At 39.8% G+C, this 19345-nt stretch overlaps 1 protein-coding gene across 6 annotated transcripts in view; it reads left to right on the top strand.

Annotated features, from left to right (window-relative positions):
* ATP9B (ATPase phospholipid transporting 9B) overlaps positions 1-19345 on the top strand; it is a 230711-nt gene that overhangs the window by 163057 nt on the left and 48309 nt on the right. For all 6 annotated transcript variants that reach the window (XM_078393510.1, XM_078393511.1, XM_020781634.3 and 3 more), the window contains exons 14-15: positions 13235-13347; positions 17534-17782. In XM_078393510.1, coding sequence (XP_078249636.1) covers positions 13235-13347; positions 17534-17782 — 362 coding nt within the window. The remainder of the gene's footprint in view (positions 1-13234; positions 13348-17533; positions 17783-19345) is intronic.

Genomic DNA, 19345 nt, shown 5'->3' with positions numbered 1-19345 from the left:
TCTAGTTCCTTAAATCTGTTCTTTACTTCCACTGTGTATGCATAAGGGATTTGGTTTAGATTATACCTGAGTGGCCCAGTGGTTTTTCCTAATCTCTTCAGTCTAAGCTTGAATTTTGCTATGAGAAGCTGATGATCAGAACCGCAGTCAGCTCCAGGTCTTGTTTTTGCTGACTGTATAGAGCTTCTCCATCTTTGGCTGCAGAGAATATAATCAATCTGATTTCGATATTGCCCATCTGGTGATTTCCATGTATAGAGTCGCCTCTTGTGTTGTTGGAAAAGAGTGTTTGTGATGACCAGCTTATTCTCTTGACAAAACTCTATTAGCCTTTGTCCTGCTTCGTTCTGAACTCCAAGGCCAAACTTCCCTGTTGTTCCTTTTATCTCTTGGCTCCCTACTTTAGCATTCCAGTCCCCTAGAATGAGAAGAACATCTTTCTTTGGTGTCAGTTCTAGAAGGTGTTGTAAATCTTCATAGAATTGTTCAATTTCAGTCTCCTCAGCAATGCTGGTTGGTGCATAAACTTGGATTATTGTGATGTTGAATGGTCTGCCTTGGATTCGTATTGACATCATTCTATCATTTTTGAGATTGTATCCCATTACAGCTTTTCCCACTCTTTTGTTGACTATGAGGGCTACTCCATTCCTTCTACGGGAACCTTTACCTTTACCTAATTTTACATAAGGTTTACAAAACTTGCTGCAACTAATTATGGTCAATTGATTAGGTGCCAGGGTGCATCTTATCACATGCCTAGTCACATGTCTGACTGCACAGCCAAGAAGTTCCCCAGTGCCTCATCAGTTAGCCACAAACAGCTGCAGCAAGGTACACAAATCTAAAGCAAATAGCAGTAGGATTTCAGCCACTAAAGGGCAGTAAACTCAGAGTGGCTAGTGCATAAAACGGGGCACTTACAACCTAATCATTTTGCCTATTACTGGCTCCTCTTAAAAATTCACAGTTTAGCTGGTAGACTATACTGTATGACTCAAATTTTAATATTTAAGAAGAGCCAGTAAGTTGGTCCAGTGACTAGGAAACTTCACAACAATTCTACAACTGCATGCACAACATGAATGGTAAGGTTTTCTTGCTTTGTATGTTGCTTGTAATTATGTAAGCAGCATTTCTTTGCTTTATTGTAGCAGTAGTATACTTTATTACAGTCAAAGACCAGTAAAACCAAATCAATATAAAATAGATACATATAATTATTGTTTAGTGAAGTCGGGCAGGGTAATTAAATTCCATTATAACATGATAAAACAACCCCTTCTTTCCAATTAATAACATAACCTATCCTTAATAAAGGTAAAACCTCAGACAGTGTTATATTAAAAATAATTGTCCATCTAAAATCACCTACCCAAACATCTGTTTACGAATAACCATTGCTGCAGCACAGAATTATGGCCACCTGTCTTGTAATATAAGAGGCATTGTCAGAGAGTAGCCACTGCACATAATCCTCCTCTGATCTCCCAGGAGATTTACAGATAATAGGTGATAAAAGCTCCATGCAAAGATCCCGATAACAAGTACAGAAAAGAAGAACATGACCAACTGATTCAACTTTATCACTATTACAAGGGCAGAAAAAATCTGATGCAGGCAAACCTCAAAATCTTCCCTCCAGAAGCTTAGAAGGAAATACATTGAGCCTAGCTAGCGTAAAAGCCCTCATGGCTTTAAATGACACAGTGCTGGCTAAATACGAGGATTGAATTCTTCAATTCATTAAGAAGCACATAATCTTTTTTCTTAAAAATCCCACACAAACTTTTTGTTTAAGATCATTTATGTTTTGTTATAAATAAGGAACATATCTAACTATTTCATGATTTCTATGCTCTGGAGTCCTGTCATGTGTGCTGCTTCAGCAGCAGACAAAGGAGGACTGAGGGAACCATTGGCAACAGTTGGGGTAAAAGCAAAATTAAGAATATGGTTCTCAACATCTAATGGCTATTGTACCCTCTAGGATTCCTTAATCACTATAAACAAAAGGGAAACTCTTACTCTAAATTGGTTTTCAAAGTTATCAACCAAAATAAAATTACAATGCTTTATTTTTTGCTTCCTCTGTATGTCACACATTGGTTCTGCACCTATGCAGGCCACCCTTGAGGAACCATCAGGCAGCTGCTCATTCCTCTTCTGTGGACATAAAATCACCTCCCTGGTATCTCAAGAGGGACAAGAGTCAGAGCATTACTATCATCCTCCTTCTCCTTCTCTCTCTCCTGGTCAGCTGAATCATAGTAATCCCATGGGGAACATTTTCCAAGGAGTTGCCACTCCTGGGTAAACGGCATAATGTTTGTTTGTCTGGGGTGGGTGCTTTGCTGGAAGATCTCTTTTTTCTCTTTCATTTTCATTTTCGTATTTATTTATTTATTTATTTATTTATTTTATTTTATTTCTATCCCGCCTATCTGGACATATTAGCCCACTCTAGGCGTATTACAGTCGTGCCCCGCTTAACGATTGCCCCACATTACGATGAATCCACTTTACGATGATGTTTTGCGATCACAATTGCGATCACAAAATGATGATCTAAATGGGGGAATTTTGCTTAGCGATGATCGGTTACCTGCTTCGGAAACCGATTTTCGCTTTACGACGATCAAAAACAGCTGATTGATGGGTTTTCAGAATGGCCACCGGGTGCTTAAAATGGCTCCCGGCCGTGCTTAGAGACGGATTCCTCACTATACAGGCACCGAAAATGGCCGCCGTATGGAGGATCTTCGCTGAATGGTGAGTTTTTAGCCCATTGAAACTCATTGAACAGTTTTCAGTGTGTTTCAATGGGTTTTTAAATTTCGCTTTACGATGTTTTCGCTTAACAGCTATTTTCCTGGAACGGATTATCATCGTTAAGCGAGGCACCACTATATAGTTGTTGAACATGATTGTAAGTGGAACGGTTGTGTTTCTTTCACTGTGCCTGTGTACTTTTAGTGTAGCAGAGACCATTTAAGAAATGCTGGGCCTGTTGCTGTCATCAAATTGCTACAAAGGTTCTGTTACCATTCTACTAACAAGGGGAATGGCTACCTCCTGTCCCTTTCTCTGGAACATTTGTGGTGTAAGTGTACAGTAATATCATTATAATAATAAATAAATAACCTGCAACCATTGGTCTTGATGTGAGTGTGCTACAGATACAGCTTAGGATGGAACTGCCACTAAGGCTGCCCCAAAATTTAGCAAAGCAAACTAAGTTGGGTAGCAGTTGTGCTTGGCTAAACAAGGTGCAGGAAGGACTTGACACATTACCACCAGAATAGAGGAGCATTACTCCATTGGGGAATTATTCCATATTGCTATTACTGAAGGATGATCCGGGGCAAGCAAGAAGCACTAAAAAGTAGCAGCACATTTCCCTTCTCTCTCTCTTTTCCCCCCAAACATTATTTCTTTTCTTGTACACTTTATCTTGTTATTGAGTATATTCTCTACATTTGCCATTAGTTTTCAGCTATTCATTTGTCCAACTATTTAATTGGATATAATTATACCATGATAATTTATTAGTTTGAATTTTAACTATAATCTGATCCTTCGATCTCATTTTAAGCATCCAGTCCTTCAATCTGGCAACTCTTTTATCCTTAAACAAATCAGCTAAAACCTTCAGGTTTGCTGGGAAATGTTCTATTTTTGTCGCTAATTTTAGTGGTGAAGTAAAGGGACATAACTTCTTTTTATATCTGTTCCAGACATTTAACATGTTTCTTAAAAAAGGATTGTTCACCTGATTTATTGTATTTCTTTTTACTACAATAAACAAATATTTTACAACATTCCCATTTATTTCTGAGGATTCCATATCCCACCAAATTAACCTTCCTTTGTTGTATATAATATCTCCAATAAATCTTAACTGATTGGCTATATAATAATTTCTTATATTAGGAATACCTAAACCTCCATTTTTTGAGTCTTATACCAATATTTTTTATTTATTCTAGATGGTTTACCTTGATTACAAAATCCATTAATTAATCCCTGCCAATACTTAATATCTTCTTCTTCTAATTGTATTGGGAGCATCCTGAATAAAAAAGTAACTTTGGGTAATATTTTCATTTTGATCATGGCGATTCTCCCAAACCATGATAGTTTTAATTTAGAATGTGTGTGTTTAGTCGTTTAGTCGTGTCCGACTCTTCGTGACCCCATGGACCAGAGCACGCCAGGCCCTCCTGTCTTCTACTGCCTCCCGGAGTTGTGTCAGGTTCATGTTGGTTGCTTCGCAGACACTGTCCAGCCATCTCATCCTCGGTCGTCCCCTTCTCCTCTTGCCATCACACCTTCCTAACATCAAGGTTTTTTCCAAGGACTCTTTTCTTCTCATGAGATGGCCAAAGTACTGGAGCCTCAGCTTCAGGATCTGTCCTTCAAGTGAGCATTCAGGGTTGATTTCCTTTAGAACTGATAGGTTTGTTCTCCTTGCAGTCCAGGGGATTCTCAAGAGTCTCCTCCAGCACCACAATTCAAAGGCATCAATTCTTCGGCGGTCTGCTTTCTTTATGGTCCAGCTCTCACTTCCATACATCACGACAGGAAAAACCATAGCTTTGACTATTCGGACTTTTGTTGGCTAGGTGATGTCTCTGCTTTTCAGGATGCTGTCAAGATTTGTCATCGCTTTCCTCCCAAGAAGAAGGCGCCTTTTAATTTCAGGGCTGCTGTCTCCATCTGCAGTGATCATGGAGCCCAGGAAGATAAAATTTGACACTGCCTCCATATCTTCCCCTTCTATTTCCCAGGAGGTGATGGGACCAGTGGCCATGATCTTAGTTTTTTTGATGTTGAGTTTCAGACCGTTTTTTGCACTCTCCTCTTTCACTCTCATTACAAGGTTCTTTAATTCCTCCTCACTTTCTGCCATCAGAGTGGTATCATCTGCATATCGGAGGTTGTTGATATTTCTTCCGGCAATCTTAATTCCGGCTTGGGTTTCTTCCAGTCCAGCCTTCCGCATGATGTATTCTGCATATAAGTTAAACAAGCTGGGGGACAATATACAGCCTTGCCATACTCCTTTCCCAATTTTGAACCACTCAGTTGTTCCATGACCAGTTCTAACTGTTGCTTCCTGTCCCACATATAGGTTTCTCAGTAGACAGATAAAGTGGTCAGGCACTCCCATTTCTTTAAGAACTTGCCATAGTTTGCTGTGGTCCACACAGTCAAAGGCTTTCGCATAGTCAATGAAGCAGAAGTAGATATTTTTCTGGAACTCTCTGGCTTTCTCCATAATCCAGCGCAAGTTAGAAATTTGGTCTCGAGTTCCTCTGCCTCTTCGGAATCCAGCTTGTACTTCTGGGAGTTCTCGGTCCACATACTGCTGAAGCCTACCTTGTAGGATTTTGAGCATAACCTTGCTAGCGTGCGAAATGAGTGCAATTGTACGGTAGTTGGAGCATTCTTTGGCACTGCCTTTCTTTGGGATTGGGATGTAGACTGATCTTTTCCAATCCTCTGGCCACTGTTGAGTTTTCCAAACTTGCTGGCATATTGAATGTAGCACCTTAACAGCATCATCTTTCAAGATTTTAAATAGTTCAACTGGAATGCCATCACCTCCACTGGCCTTGTTGTTAGCCAGGCTTTCTAAGGCCCACTTGACTTCGCTCTCCAGGATGTCTGGCTCAAGGTCAGCAACTACATTGTCTGGGTTGTCCGGGATATCCAAATCTTTCTGATATAATTCCTCTGTGTATTCTTGCCACCTCTTCTTGACGTCTTCTGCTTCTGTTAGGTCCCTCCCATTTTTGTCTTTTATCATGTTCATCTTTGCGCAAAATGTTCCTCTAATATGTCCAATTTTCCTGAACAGATCTCTGGTCTTTCCTTTTCTGTTATCTTCCTCTATTTCTTTGCATTGTTCATTTAAGAAGGCCCTCTTGTCTCTCCTTGCTATTCTTTGGAAGTCTGCATTCAAGTTTCTGTAACTTTCCCTATCTCCCTTGCATTTTGCTTCCCTTCTCCTCTCTGCTATTTCTAAGGCCTCGTTGGACAGCCACTTTGCTTTCTTGCATTTCCTTTTCTTTGGGATGGTTTTCGTTGCTGCCTCCTGGACAATGTTACGAGCCTCTATCCAAAGTTCTTCAGGCACTCTGTCCACCAAATCTAGTTCCTTAAATCTGTTCTTTACTTCCACTGTGTATTCATAAGGGATTTGGTTTAGATTATACCTGAGTGGCCCAGTGGTTTTTCCTAATCTCTTCAGTCTAAGCTTGAATTTTGCTATGAGAAGCTGATGATCAGAACCGCAGTCAGCTCCAGGTCTTGTTTTTGCTGACTGTATAGAGCTTCTCCATCTTTGGCTGCAGAGAATATAATCAATCTGATTTCGATATTGCCCATCTGGTGATTTCCATGTATAGAGTCGCCTCTTGTGTTGTTGGAAAAGAGTGTTTGTGATGACCAGCTTATTCTCTTGACAAAACTCTATTAGCCTTTGTCCTGCTTCGTTCTGAACTCCAAGGCCAAACTTCCCTGTTGTTCCTTTTATCTCTTGGCTCCCTACTTTAGCATTCCAGTCTCCTAGAATGAGAAGAACATCTTTCTTTGGTGTCAGTTCTAGAAGGTGTTGTAAATCTTCATAGAATTGTTCAATTTCAGTCTCCTCAGCAATGCTGGTTGGTGCATAAACTTGGATTATTGTGATGTTGAATGGTCTGCCTTGGATTCGTATTGACATCATTCTATCATTTTTGAGATTGTATCCCATTACAGCTTTTCCCACTCTTTTGTTGACTATGAGGGCTACTCCATTCCTTCTACGGGATTCTTGCCCACAATAGTAGATATGATAATCATCTGAGCTGAATTCACCCATTCCTGTCCATTTTAGTTCACTGACGCCCAGGATGTCAATGTTTATTCTTGCCATCTCCTGTTTGACCACCTCCAGCTTCCCAACGTTCATAGATCTTACATTCCAGGTTCCTATGCAGTATTTTTCTTTGCAGCATTGGATTTTCCTTTCACTTCCAGGCACGTCCACAGCTGAGCGTCCTTTCGGCTTTGGCCCAACCACTTCATTAGCTCTGGAGCTACTTGTACTTGTCCTCCACTCTTCCTCAGTAGCATGTTGGACGCCTTCCGACCTGAGGGGCCCATCTTCCAGCGTCATATCTTTTAGCCTTTTGTTTCTGATCATGGGGCGTTCTTGGCAAAGATACTGGAGTGGCTTGCCATTTCCTACTCCAGGTGGATTGCGTTTAGTCGGAACTCTCCACTATGTCCTGTCCGTCTTGGGTGTCCCTGCACGGCATAGCCCATAGCTTCTCTGAGTTACTCAAGCCCCTTCGCCACGACAAGGCAGCAATCCATTAGAATACTCCTGCAATTTATCTTTAATATCACATTTTAATTTATTAAAATTTTGCTCCTTTGATTGAGTCACTTTAGCTATGATTTATACCTAAATATTTAATATAATTACACATTTGAATGAATGAATGAATACTTTATTACGGTCAAAGACCAGTAAAACAAAATCAATATAAAATAGATACATACACCGTATTTTTTGCACCATAAGATGCACTTTTTCTCCTCCAAAATGTGGGTAGGGAAGTCAGTGCGTCTAATGGTGTGAATGCAGCAATTTCGTCGCTGCTGGCCCCGAAATCGCCAGTTTCCAGGTGGGGGGAACGTTGCAAGGGTCCTGGAAGCTCACTCAGATCCTTGCGACGCTCCTCCCACCCATGCACGGGCCAGCACTGGCAAAAGCGCCAGGTTCTGGGAGCTGGTGATTTTACCCCCCCTGGCCCCATGGGGGGTGGGGGGCGTGGCAAGGGTCCAAGGGAGCCTCCCATGACCCTTGCCACCCTCCCCCCACCCCCCCACGGGGCCAGCCCTGGCGAAATCGCCAGGTTCTGGGAGTGTTTGGAAGCTTGATAAGCCTCCAAACACTCTCAGAAGCTGGCGATTTTAACCCCCTGGCCCCATGGGGGGTGGGGGAGCGTGGCAAGGGTCCAAGGGAGCCTCCCAGGACCCTTGCCAGGCTCCCCCCCACCCCCCCACGGGGACAGCGGGGGCAAAATCGGGAGCTTCCAGGACCTTTTCTGAGCCTGGAAAGGTTGTGTTCTAGGACCCTTTGGAGACTCACCCTGTCTCCCCCGGGGGCCAGAAGGGGCAAAATCGCCACCTTCTGGGGCTCTTTTGAGGCTTGGGAAGAGGTCCATCTTATGGAGAGGTCCATCTTATGGAACACGCCCTAGGGCCCTAGGGTCCTAGGGTGTGTTCCAGGACCCTTTGGAGCCTCCCCCTGCCTCCCTCGGGGGCCAGAGGGGGTGAAATCGCCACCTTCTGGGGCTCTTCTGAAGTTTCCCACATCTCAGAAGAGCCCCAGAAGGTGGCGATTTTGCCCCCTCTGGCCCCCGAGGGAGGCAGGGTGAGTCTCCAAACGGTCCTGGAACACACCCTAGGACTCTTTGGAGACTGACCCTGCCTCCCCTGGGAGCCAGAGGGGATGAAATCGCCACCTTTGGGGGCTCTTCTGAGGCGTGGGAAACTTCAGAAGAGCCCCAGAAGGTGGCGATTTCACCCCCTCTGGCCCCTGAGGGAGGCAGGGGGAGGCTCCAAAGGGTCCTGGAACACACCCTAGGACCCTAGGACCCTAGGGTGTGTTCCATAAAATGGACCTCTCCATAAGGCTCACCAAATTTTAGGAGAAGAAAGCAGATAATTTTTTTCCTGTGTTCTTCTAAAAATTTGTTGCGTCTTATGGAAAGGTGCGTCTTATGGAGCGAAAAATACGGTAATTATAGTTTCGTAAAGTCAGTCAGAGAGGGATGTGGTGGCGCTGTGGGTTAAACCGCAGAAGCCTGTGCTGCAGGGTCAGAAGACCAGCAGTCATAAGATTGAATCCACGCGACGGAGTGAGCGCCCGTCGCTTGTCCCAGCTCCCACCAACCTAGCGGTTCGAAAGCATGCAAATGCAAGTAGATCAATAGGGACCACCTTGGTGGGAAGGTAACAGCGTTCCGTGTCTAAGTCACACTGGCCATGTGACCATGGAAGATTGTCTTCCGACAAAACGCTGGCTCTATGGCTTGGAAACGGGGATGAGCACCACCCCCTAGAGTCGAACACGACTCAACAAAAAAATGGCAAGGGGAACCTTTATCTTTAAAGTCAGTCAGGGTAATTAAATTCCATTAAAACGTGATAAAACAACCCCTTCTTTACAGTTAATAACATCATATATCCTTAATATAAGTACAGTGGTGCCTCGCATAGCGTCGATAATCGGTGCAACAAAAATCGCTGCAAAGCGATTTCGTCACTATGCGATATTAAAAAGCCCATAGGAATTCATTGAAACCCCTTCAATGCATTCCTATGGGCTTCAGACTCACCTTTAAGGGAAAATCCTCCATACGGCAGCCATTTTCGCTGCCCGATAAGCGAGGAATCTGTCCCAGAAAACAGCGGGTGGCCATTTTTTTTACCCGGTGGCCATTTTGGAACCGCTGATCAGCTGTTAAAAAATCATCACTTTGCAATGATCGGTAAGCGAAACAGTACCGATCATCGCAAAGCGATTTTTCCCCATAGGGAACATCGCAAAGCGATCGCAAAAAGTTAATCACTATGGGGCACCCGTTAAGCGAGGCACCACTGTAAAACCTCAGCCAGTGTTATATTAAAAACATTATACTATCCATCTAATTACACATTTTAAAACCATATTTACAAATGTTTCTTGTTCATGTTTATTATAATTAAACATCATTATTTGTGTTTTTTGCCAGTTAATACTTAATCCTGTTATTTCCCCAATTTTTTTCTAAATGATTTTTATTATTATCCATACTTTCTAATGGGTTTTTAATGGTCAATAATGAGTCATCAGCAAATAAATTAATCTTAATTGTATCATTGTTTCCCAATCCTTTAATTAATTCATCATTTCTTATTGCATTAGCTAACAATTCTATAACCATACAAAACAATATTGGTGAAAGTGGACAGCCTTGTCTTGTACCTCAGCCTAGAAAAATCCGCTTTGTTAAACCATCATTAACTATTACTTCTCAAGTATTATCTGAATATAATTGGTCTATAAGAAAAAAAAACATGTTATAGAGGTGCTCCATACGCTTGTTGATGTTATTATGTGCTATCAGGTTGTTTCCAATTAATGGCAACCCTAACATATACATGAAATGCCCAAGGTGTATTCTACTGTTGCTGCTATTCAGGAGTTTCCTAGAGGAAACATAAATTTGAACCCAGGTCTCATGAGTCCTAGCCACACTGGCTCTCTAAGCTAATTCATTACAGTGGACCCTCTACTTACGGAATTAATCTGTATTGGAACGGTGGCTGCAGGTCTAAAAGTCTGTAGGTCGAGTCTCCATTGACCTACAATGCATTGAAAACCGATTAATCCTGTAACTGGCCGTTTTTGTTCCATTTTGGCTTTTTTCTGGTCTGTAGGTTGATTCTCTGGCTACAAGTCGAACCTAAATTTTGCGGCCAGAGAAGTCTGTAACTCGAAAAGTCTGTAAGTTGAGGGTCCACTGTATTTCAGTGGGGCAGTACACATCTGAACACAGAAGCACAGTGTAGAGTGAATGATTCCTCTCCTAAAGTAAATACAGAAATACTATTAATTTTCATTGTTATAGAATCAAGCATTTTTCCTAGAAATACTCAAGGAAGATAGGGTGCAGCTTTCTAAAGACATTCAACAAATTGGTTTGTTTTCATAAATGTATGATCAAAAATGATAATACAGCAGAAACAAAGAGAAGAAGAAATTGAATATGTGGAATATTAATTATTTTGCATTTAATAACCATGAGCAAATTGCAAGAATACAAATAGAAATGCCTCCTTAAGGATGAAAGAGTTGGATGTTAACTGTCTAAATAATATCTGCTACCTGAACAGTAATTGTAACATATCCAGTGCTTCAACTCTTTTCCACCTATTACTTGCTGTGTTTAACTCACATTCTGGGAGAGGGCATGAAATCAAACATAATTCTCTGGTCTGAAAAGGGGGGTAATGTTATTAAACCTTATTTTAGTAAACCTTCAGATATATTTGTACTTACACCATTTTCAGTAATAGCATTCTTTACTCATTCAAGAAGAATAAGAAGAATAATAGTATTTAATAATCTATCATGGAATTGTGAAGTAATGAAATTAGTTCCACCATAGTTCAAAGAACGGAATCATTCATCCTCTACTAAGGCTTAAATAACATAGTATCCAAATTTCCCTGACTGATGAACCTGTCCAGGGATGACTTCTGGCCTCTGTCTCATCACCATACCCTGCATCACCCACCCTTCAATTAGAGCTTTCTCGGAACCAAGGGTGTCATTGCTGAGAGTGGTGAAAATAATGTCACTCGTTGACTGACATCCTATGGTTTCTTACAGATAGGAAGTGATCTCTAAAAGCATACTATTTATGTTGATTCTAAAATTCAAGGCTTATTACCGATTACAGGCTACATTTGTTGAAATGGGAAGTAGTGATAATTTCTAGTGACCGGTTTGAGACAGCATGATTAATCTACTTTATTTGTCAAATGATGCTTTTCACACACTCTCAAGATTATTTATGGAGACACATCTTTTATATCTCATATCAAAGTGTTTTCCCCTGAAATGCTTTATTTATGGAGGCATGATCTTTAAGGGATAGATGTACTGTATATGATTTCTGTGTATGTTTAAATGTATTGTCTTGTATGCTACTTTTTTTGATGGGGCATGTCACCTAATGTTCAGGTCATGAAACACTCATCCAAGCAAAAAAAGGTGTGGCAGCTTTTGTGCGCAAATCCAAAACATTTTCTTCAGAGCACCAGGAAACCTGAAACAGTCATCCACCATACACCTCTACTAGATCAGAGTCTCTCTTTTTTTGTAGAAGATCTCTTCCATCTGCAGAAGAGAACTATCATCTTACCCATCAAAAATAGGTTGTAGTCCTAATGAAAAATATTGCTATCAGCTCCATAGATGAAAGTTAGGATGTAAGTATAAGAGAGGAATTAGATGAATGAAAGCACTCTTACATTTTTCTTTGTGGTGGTTTTTTTCTAATCACAAAAGTAAAGAAAATTGCAGAATTGTTCAAAAGATCGTAATATTCTTTAAACATTATCTTGATAACATAGCAAGATAACTATTGCTTAGTGCCACTATTCTATTGTGAATATGTTTGTATAAACCTAAACTTCTTGTGGGTATTGATGCCTGACTGTAAAGACAGTATGTATAGAAATATGTAGATTTTCAGCATGCATTTAGCTATGTTTCACAATTAAATCAGAATTTCTGATGTAATTCTCAGATGAGAAGTTCATAAAGATATAATTTTACATGTTTGCTCACATGTTTCACTCTGCCCATGACTTCTGGTTGCAATGACTATGTACTGCTTCCAATATCAGAAGCAATATGCCTCTCAATACTAGTTGTAGGAAATGTACTCAGGCAGTTTCTGTTGTGTTCATGTCTTACATCTGGGCATCCCATAGGCATCTGGTTGTCCACTATGGAACTGCGTGCTGGAGTATATAAACTTCAGTCTGACCCAGCATAATAATTCTTCTCAAAAGCATTGTAAAAACAGGCATAGGATATAAAGCTGTGTTCATCTGTTGTTTTTTCTCTTGTTTCTTTTGTGTTTGGTTTTGCATTTGGAGAGTCATGACACATGTGGCCAGTAGTGCTCTTAGGTCTAAAAAAAATCAGAGACCAATTTCTGCTACATTTGCTTTGCCTTTTTGACTCTGCTATCTTCAGAATACTGGAATTTGATAATTTCACTGCAAATCTGAATGAACAGCATCCTCCTGGCTCTATTTATTAGGCTGGAATATACAAAGCAAAGTGTGCTTCTTTTGTACCCCACCCCATAGTATTTTAAGCACTCTCTCAGCAGTTTACAATTTAATTATGCAGGCTGCTTGCACTCCCAGTGAGTATAACCTCAGAAGGATGAAAGCTCGACTCAACTTCAAGCCAGCTACCTGAGCCCAGGATGAAACTCAGTTTGTGAACAGAGTCTTCACCACAGTACTGCAGTTAATCACTGTGCCATGAAGTACAGTAGGTCTTAATTTACTGAAACTTACAGTGAGGTAAAATAGGAGGGACTGCTGATAGTTCTTGAGAAACTGAACTTAAATGTTTAATGTGTGTATTAATTTTTTTATCTTACAGGTACATTAACTCAGAATGAGATGATATTTAAGCGTCTCCATCTAGGAACTGTGTCCTACGGAACAGACACAATGGATGAAATTCAAAGTCATATCATCAGTTCTTACTCCCAGGTGCTCACATTTACTGGTTCTCACTTTCTTTCCATAGTATTACTATAATACTTTCAGTACAAAAAACAATCAAGTTTTTTTTAAAAAAATACTGCATTATGAAAGAATCAGAGTGCTATTGACACTAATTTTGTATCTCTCACTTGGTTTTTTTTTGTTTTGTTTTTTTGTTTTTTTTTTGTTTTGTTTTTTTTTTTTGTTTTTTTGGTAATTTGGACAAAAAGCTTGCACAGTATGATTTGGGAGAGACCCTACTGAGAATTCTAGCATATTGGAAGTATAAAAATGTCTAATCCCAGTGAGCTGTTTGTGTGTGTAGCATCAACTGCCATCAACTCAATCAGTCAGAGCCAGAAAGTAAAAGGTAGAATAAGAGTAAGATAAAAACAAATAAACCAAAATTAAATGAAGCTTAATTTTTACAAAAATCTTCTTGTATTGGAAGCAATGTAAGTTTTCTCCAAATAGGACCATCTGCCAGCTGATAGCTGGCATACTTCTAGTGGCTGTATCATGGCTTGTTTAAAATACAACATGGGTCATTGTGCCCAAAATTTTTACATTTTGTCCAGTGGCAAAACATTTTTTAAAATGTTGGGGCACTTCTTGTTCTGGTTGGATATTTTCCTTTTGCTGTCTGCACTACAGAGATGGGCATCACATAGAAGAGTGATGCCAGCTGGAATAGGCTTTGTCTACCACGGCATGCCTTCTCTTAGCTCAAACCAGTTTATTAGTCTAAGGTTATCAGAGTGACTTATATATGTAGCTAGTATTGGCTTTGTAGCTTAACAGTAGGATCTAGCACTGAGCTGGCATGAAGATGTTCACATCACGCACTCTCCCACATGTTTATACTGCTGTTCACCTGAGAGTGGCTCAGAAGCTGAGTAGCAGAAGTTCAGTAGTTTCTGATTACTGGTGACCAGTGTTATCGGCTTCCATTAGCTTCCATTGGTGCCCACCAATGGAAGTAAGAAGAGAGCAAGGCAGAAGGGCTATCCTTATGTCAGAGTGATGACTTATAGATTGTGATCTGGATAAAGCTTGCCCATGTGACCTGGAACTTGATCTTTATTTTGTTCTTAAGAATTGCCTGGCCCTGAAACCATCCTGTCCTGCGCCTTACATTTTTCTTTAGCAGAAGTTGTCTTGAATTGCACTTCAGTGTCTGAAACCAAGATGTAATGTCTTATTTTTGAAGGAAACCCTGAGGAGGTTAGGATGATCATTTTATGGCAGTACTACAAAACTTTTATGGCAGTACTACAAAACTACCTCAGGACTTCCATTCAAGATTTTTTTCCCACTATCTAAAATAAAGGTCTTTACACATAATGATAATTCATATATTTTCATCATGCAGCTAATAAGCTTAGGGTCTTAACTACACACACTCAAAGAGAAAAAGGGGAGATTTTGGGAAATAGTGGCTAGGGCCTTCTCGCAGAATTTTGCAGAAATGTGTTTCCAGAAGTAGCAGATTGAAACTAATGAAAAATGTCCTTTTTCTATTTTGATGTATATGCGACTTCATCTCATTGTCCACAAATCCATACACACCCCAAAATCAAAAAGGGGATTCTGGCAGTCTAATATCACTCCAGCTACACTAGCAGAACTCTGCAAGGGTATAATAGTTGACAGTTATTATCTGATGTGTGTGTGCTTTATATTCAGAAAGTTTCAGATGGATAATTTTAGCTATCATCGTGAAATACCACTTTTACTAATTCAGTAATGCAGGTGGGGGGAAAGAAATGTGGTTTCCTTGAGGCAACCTGTGAAGTTCCTGACTGAGCAGATACTTAACCTAACTCATACTTCAGACAAGCTCATGATACTATGCTGTAGCAACTGGGCAATAATTTTAATACCAGCTGCCATACGCTAATTAGTAAATATTGCCATCTCCCTATCTGTGATGCAGTCTGTTTTGCCAGGTTTGACCTGCAAAATTGAGCAGTGTGCCATGCACAAGCTTGTGCACCTGAAGGTGGGACATCACTTGGCTTTATAACCTACTGAGTTGCAGCTGCGTGTCACCTTCTTCCTGCTTCTAAATTTACTAGAGCGTCCAGATTCTGGAGCTCACATCTATATGAGAAGACCACATTTTCCTGAACATGGATATGTGCCAATTTTCCCCACTTCACTTAAGCAGTGATTAATACGTTATAAGTCTACAGCAGTTTAATAGAAATGGAGATTCATTTCATAGCTGTCAGCGATGTATGTAGCTAACCATTTAAAATAGGCACAGAGCCCTACTTTATTTGCATAGTTCTTTCCAATTCTCTTTCACAAATTCAGAACATGGAAATGAGGAAAGAAGGGACAGAGTGAAGGAATTCAGCATATTTTAAGCATTTTTTAAAAAAAACAACACTAATTCTTCCATGTGGGAGGAATTTCTTTCATTAAGATTATGATACTCCTTTTAAAAAAATCTAAGTATCCAAATAACAAATTAGCTTTTGTCATCTATTCTGGTATGAAAAGGTGAGAAATGCTGTTCCATAGGAAAATAAGGTGCCATTTAATACTTGTTTCTAAAACTATGTATTGAACATTCTTTTATTTAAGCAATGATTATTAAAGGAGCCAGTTATACAGTGGTTCTTCTCTGGCATTGATTTTTCCCCTTGTTTGTGTTCAGTTTTATTATTAAGATGACAATAGTAGAGTAGGTTCACTCTAATGCAGCACACAAATCTATTGTAACCTGATTATATTTCCCTACTGGAAGCATTTTCTGATAGAGGGCATAATCTTTAATGGAATTTGTGTGAAATTAAATTATACAAGCATCAATAAACATAACATAATTCAGAAGGAGTAAATCAGCTTAATTTATTTGTGGCTATAATGCTATCAGTGTTAGCAGAATGCAAATGCAAAGGTTTAAAACAGTAGCTGAAAAACAGTGCCAGATGATCAGAAAGTTAAACCCTTTATTAGACTACACTGTAATTTGATGGGCAGAATATTCACGGTTCAGTGGATCAGTACACAGAATTTTAAAAAAGCATGTTTGCCAAATAGGGTTGCAATGGTGTTACCCTGCAGAAAATAAAAAGTTGGTCTAATGATATCAATGAGGTGCACAGGATTGTCTTGACATGCTAGGCTTAGATAACTCTTTTTAAGAAACTGGGACATTGACATGCATTTTCCTACCTTTTCATAGACACATTTACAATTTTCTTGGCTGGACACATTACAGTGGTGCTGTGAAGCAATCTAACAGCCAATAAAATCTGTTCTCTCAAGGTGTCATCCATATTCCACTGAAGGCATGGGTATGTTCCTTGTTGGTTTTAAAGGTGGGGATCCCCTAAATCTAAGAAAAAAACAGTGTTACTTTTTCTTATATATACTCATAAGGCAAACATTGAAAGCAGCTTTAAGCTGTAAGTTTTTATAATGTATGGAACTCATGAGAGGCAGCGTATCTCGGCCATTCTTGTCTTACTATTGCTTCCCAGTGCCACCTCCTAGAATATGTCTGGAAAGATACTGTGGAAAACTGTTCAGCAGCAATGCAAAACATTCTTTTTGCTTTGTGCTGGTTCACATTTGCTCTCTGTTTCCTGCCTTTCTTACAGAACTGGTGAATCATAATATAATTTGAAAAAGGAATAAAACACAATAATTTAAAAAAATAAAACAGAAGAAACAAATTACATTATTAAAACACCATAGAATTAGAACTGTTTAAAAGAACAACTGTAATATTAATTGAAGATTGAAAAGTACACTTCACTCATTAAAATGCCCTTCCTTACCCATCAAAAACAATGAAGAAAGCCAAAGTCAATATGGTAGTTTTCTCTAAAATGCATGACATTTCCTATAAAGTTGCATGCAGTCTGAAATGCATAGGAGGACAGTATCCGATAGTGGCTTTCAGCAAACAGAATGGGAGAATCTGACTTGGGATTGTTAGGAAACCCTCCGGTGCCACTTCTTGGGCAGCAAGAGGAAGAGAACATTTTAGTTGCACAACATTGAACTTACCGAAGGTTCAATAGCAAATATGTTTATGACAGTAAGATACTGGAAGTTCTTAAAACTGAAGGAACATAACATCATAATTCAGATATGTTAGAGAAGAAACTATCTGCTGTTGATATCAGCACTACCTTTGTTCTATTTATCTTTGTTTTCCATTTATATTTCAAAGGTGCACTCCCAATCTAGTGGAACGAGTTCCAGCTCCACACCTTCCAGAAAGAATCAGTCTTCTACACCTAAAGTCCGCAAAACGGTCAGCAGTCGAATACATGAAGCAGTAAAAGCTATTGCATTGTGTCACAATGTTACACCTGTGTATGAATCCCGAACAGGAGCAACTGGAGAAACAGAATATGCAGAAGTTGATCAGGATTTCAGTGATGAAAACAGAACTTATCAAGCGTCCAGTCCTGATGAGGTAAGACTGTCACAACAACCTTTCTCTTTCAGTGAGTTTTAACTAGTTAAAATTGCCATAAATCATAGTAAATGATTGGATTTTACTTGCCATAGCAGCATAACAGACAAAATCAGCATTATCCAACAGAAGCAACAACAGCATGACATTGCAACAATTATTCATCTATCCCAAGAAGTTATGTAATGTCAAATACAGTGGTGCCCCGCTTGACGACGATAATGCGTTCCAACAAAATCACTGTACAGCGAAATCGTTGTCAAGCAAAAAAAACCCGTTGGAATGCATTGAAAACCGGTTAATGCATTCCAATGGGGAAAATACCTCATCATCCAGCGAAGATCCTCCATAGGGCAGCCATTTTCGATCCCTGTCTTGTAAAGAATCGGTCCGAAAAACAGCGGGGAGCCATTTTGCGATCGCAAAAAAGGCATCGTAAAGCAATTTCATTGTCAAGCGGGGTCGTCGTCAAACAGGGCACCACTGTCTAAGTAGCACTTGTATGACCTGGGAAACTTTTTGTTTTTTAAAAAGGAAATGCATCTCTTACATTAGCCTACCCCAGTTTTGTTCCCTCTAGAAGAAATGATCTGGAAACAGTCTAGAAAATATCCCTCTGCTCATCTCTCTTTTATTCTAATACTGTCTGTTTTAATTCTTGGTTTTATATAGCTCGGACTGTAAACTGCCCAGAGTAGATTCATTTAGAATCTAGAGGGGTGGGGTAAAAGCCAAATAAATAAATAAATAAATAGAAATTTTGGGGCCACAACATCAGCCTCAACCAGTGTGACCAGTCTTTAAGGATGACAGAAGTTGCTATCAAAATATCTGGAGGGCAGTAACTTGGGAAATATAGCCTAAATAGTAGATGGTAATCATCAGAAATTTTCTTGAGTTGGTTGGATTCATATTTCATGAATCTAGTCCATTGACTAGATTCTAGATTCTAGTTGCATGCTTGGTGATGAGAAATTGTAGTTTTAGGCATTGTAAAACTATATTAAAGCAAACAGAAATTGCATTTGAGGACACTTATAGACTTTCTGAAATAGTTCTGATTTCATGAACTGAAAACATTGTCTTCCTGCATCAAAGTGATTTGTCCCACCTACTTTGAATTAATTTTGGCTTTGGGGTGAGGTAGCAAGCCCCATATAATGATGGGCCTGAGGTGGTGTCCAAAGTGTTTGAAGAGGACAATATTTGGAAAGCTTCCATCTCTAAAGTATGGCTGATGGCCTTTTCAATGGGAACACCAGCCCCAAAGAAGTAAGTCAGGTCAGAACTCTCCCAACCCCTGTTTTGGTAGCATTTGCTGGATTAAAGACATCTGGGGTTGATTATCTGATAACTGGTGGATTGAGTTTATCACTGAAGTACTACTTTTTCATTTTAACTCACTGTGTGAATTAAAATCTATTGAAACTAATGTATTTAAAAGGCATTTTGAGGGAGCTAGGCTGTGAAGTAGAATATTCCAGGTGGTGACAGAGGATATAGGTGAATTTCTCTGTACCTCCTAGGTACTTCCTGAGCTACTGAGCAGTCTTCTTAATACAG

Source organism: Pogona vitticeps, chromosome 4, assembly GCF_051106095.1.
Source record: "Pogona vitticeps strain Pit_001003342236 chromosome 4, PviZW2.1, whole genome shotgun sequence".
NCBI lineage: Eukaryota > Metazoa > Chordata > Lepidosauria > Squamata > Agamidae > Pogona > Pogona vitticeps.
Note: the sequence above shows the minus strand (reverse complement) of the source record. Positions and strands in the feature narration are given on the sequence as shown.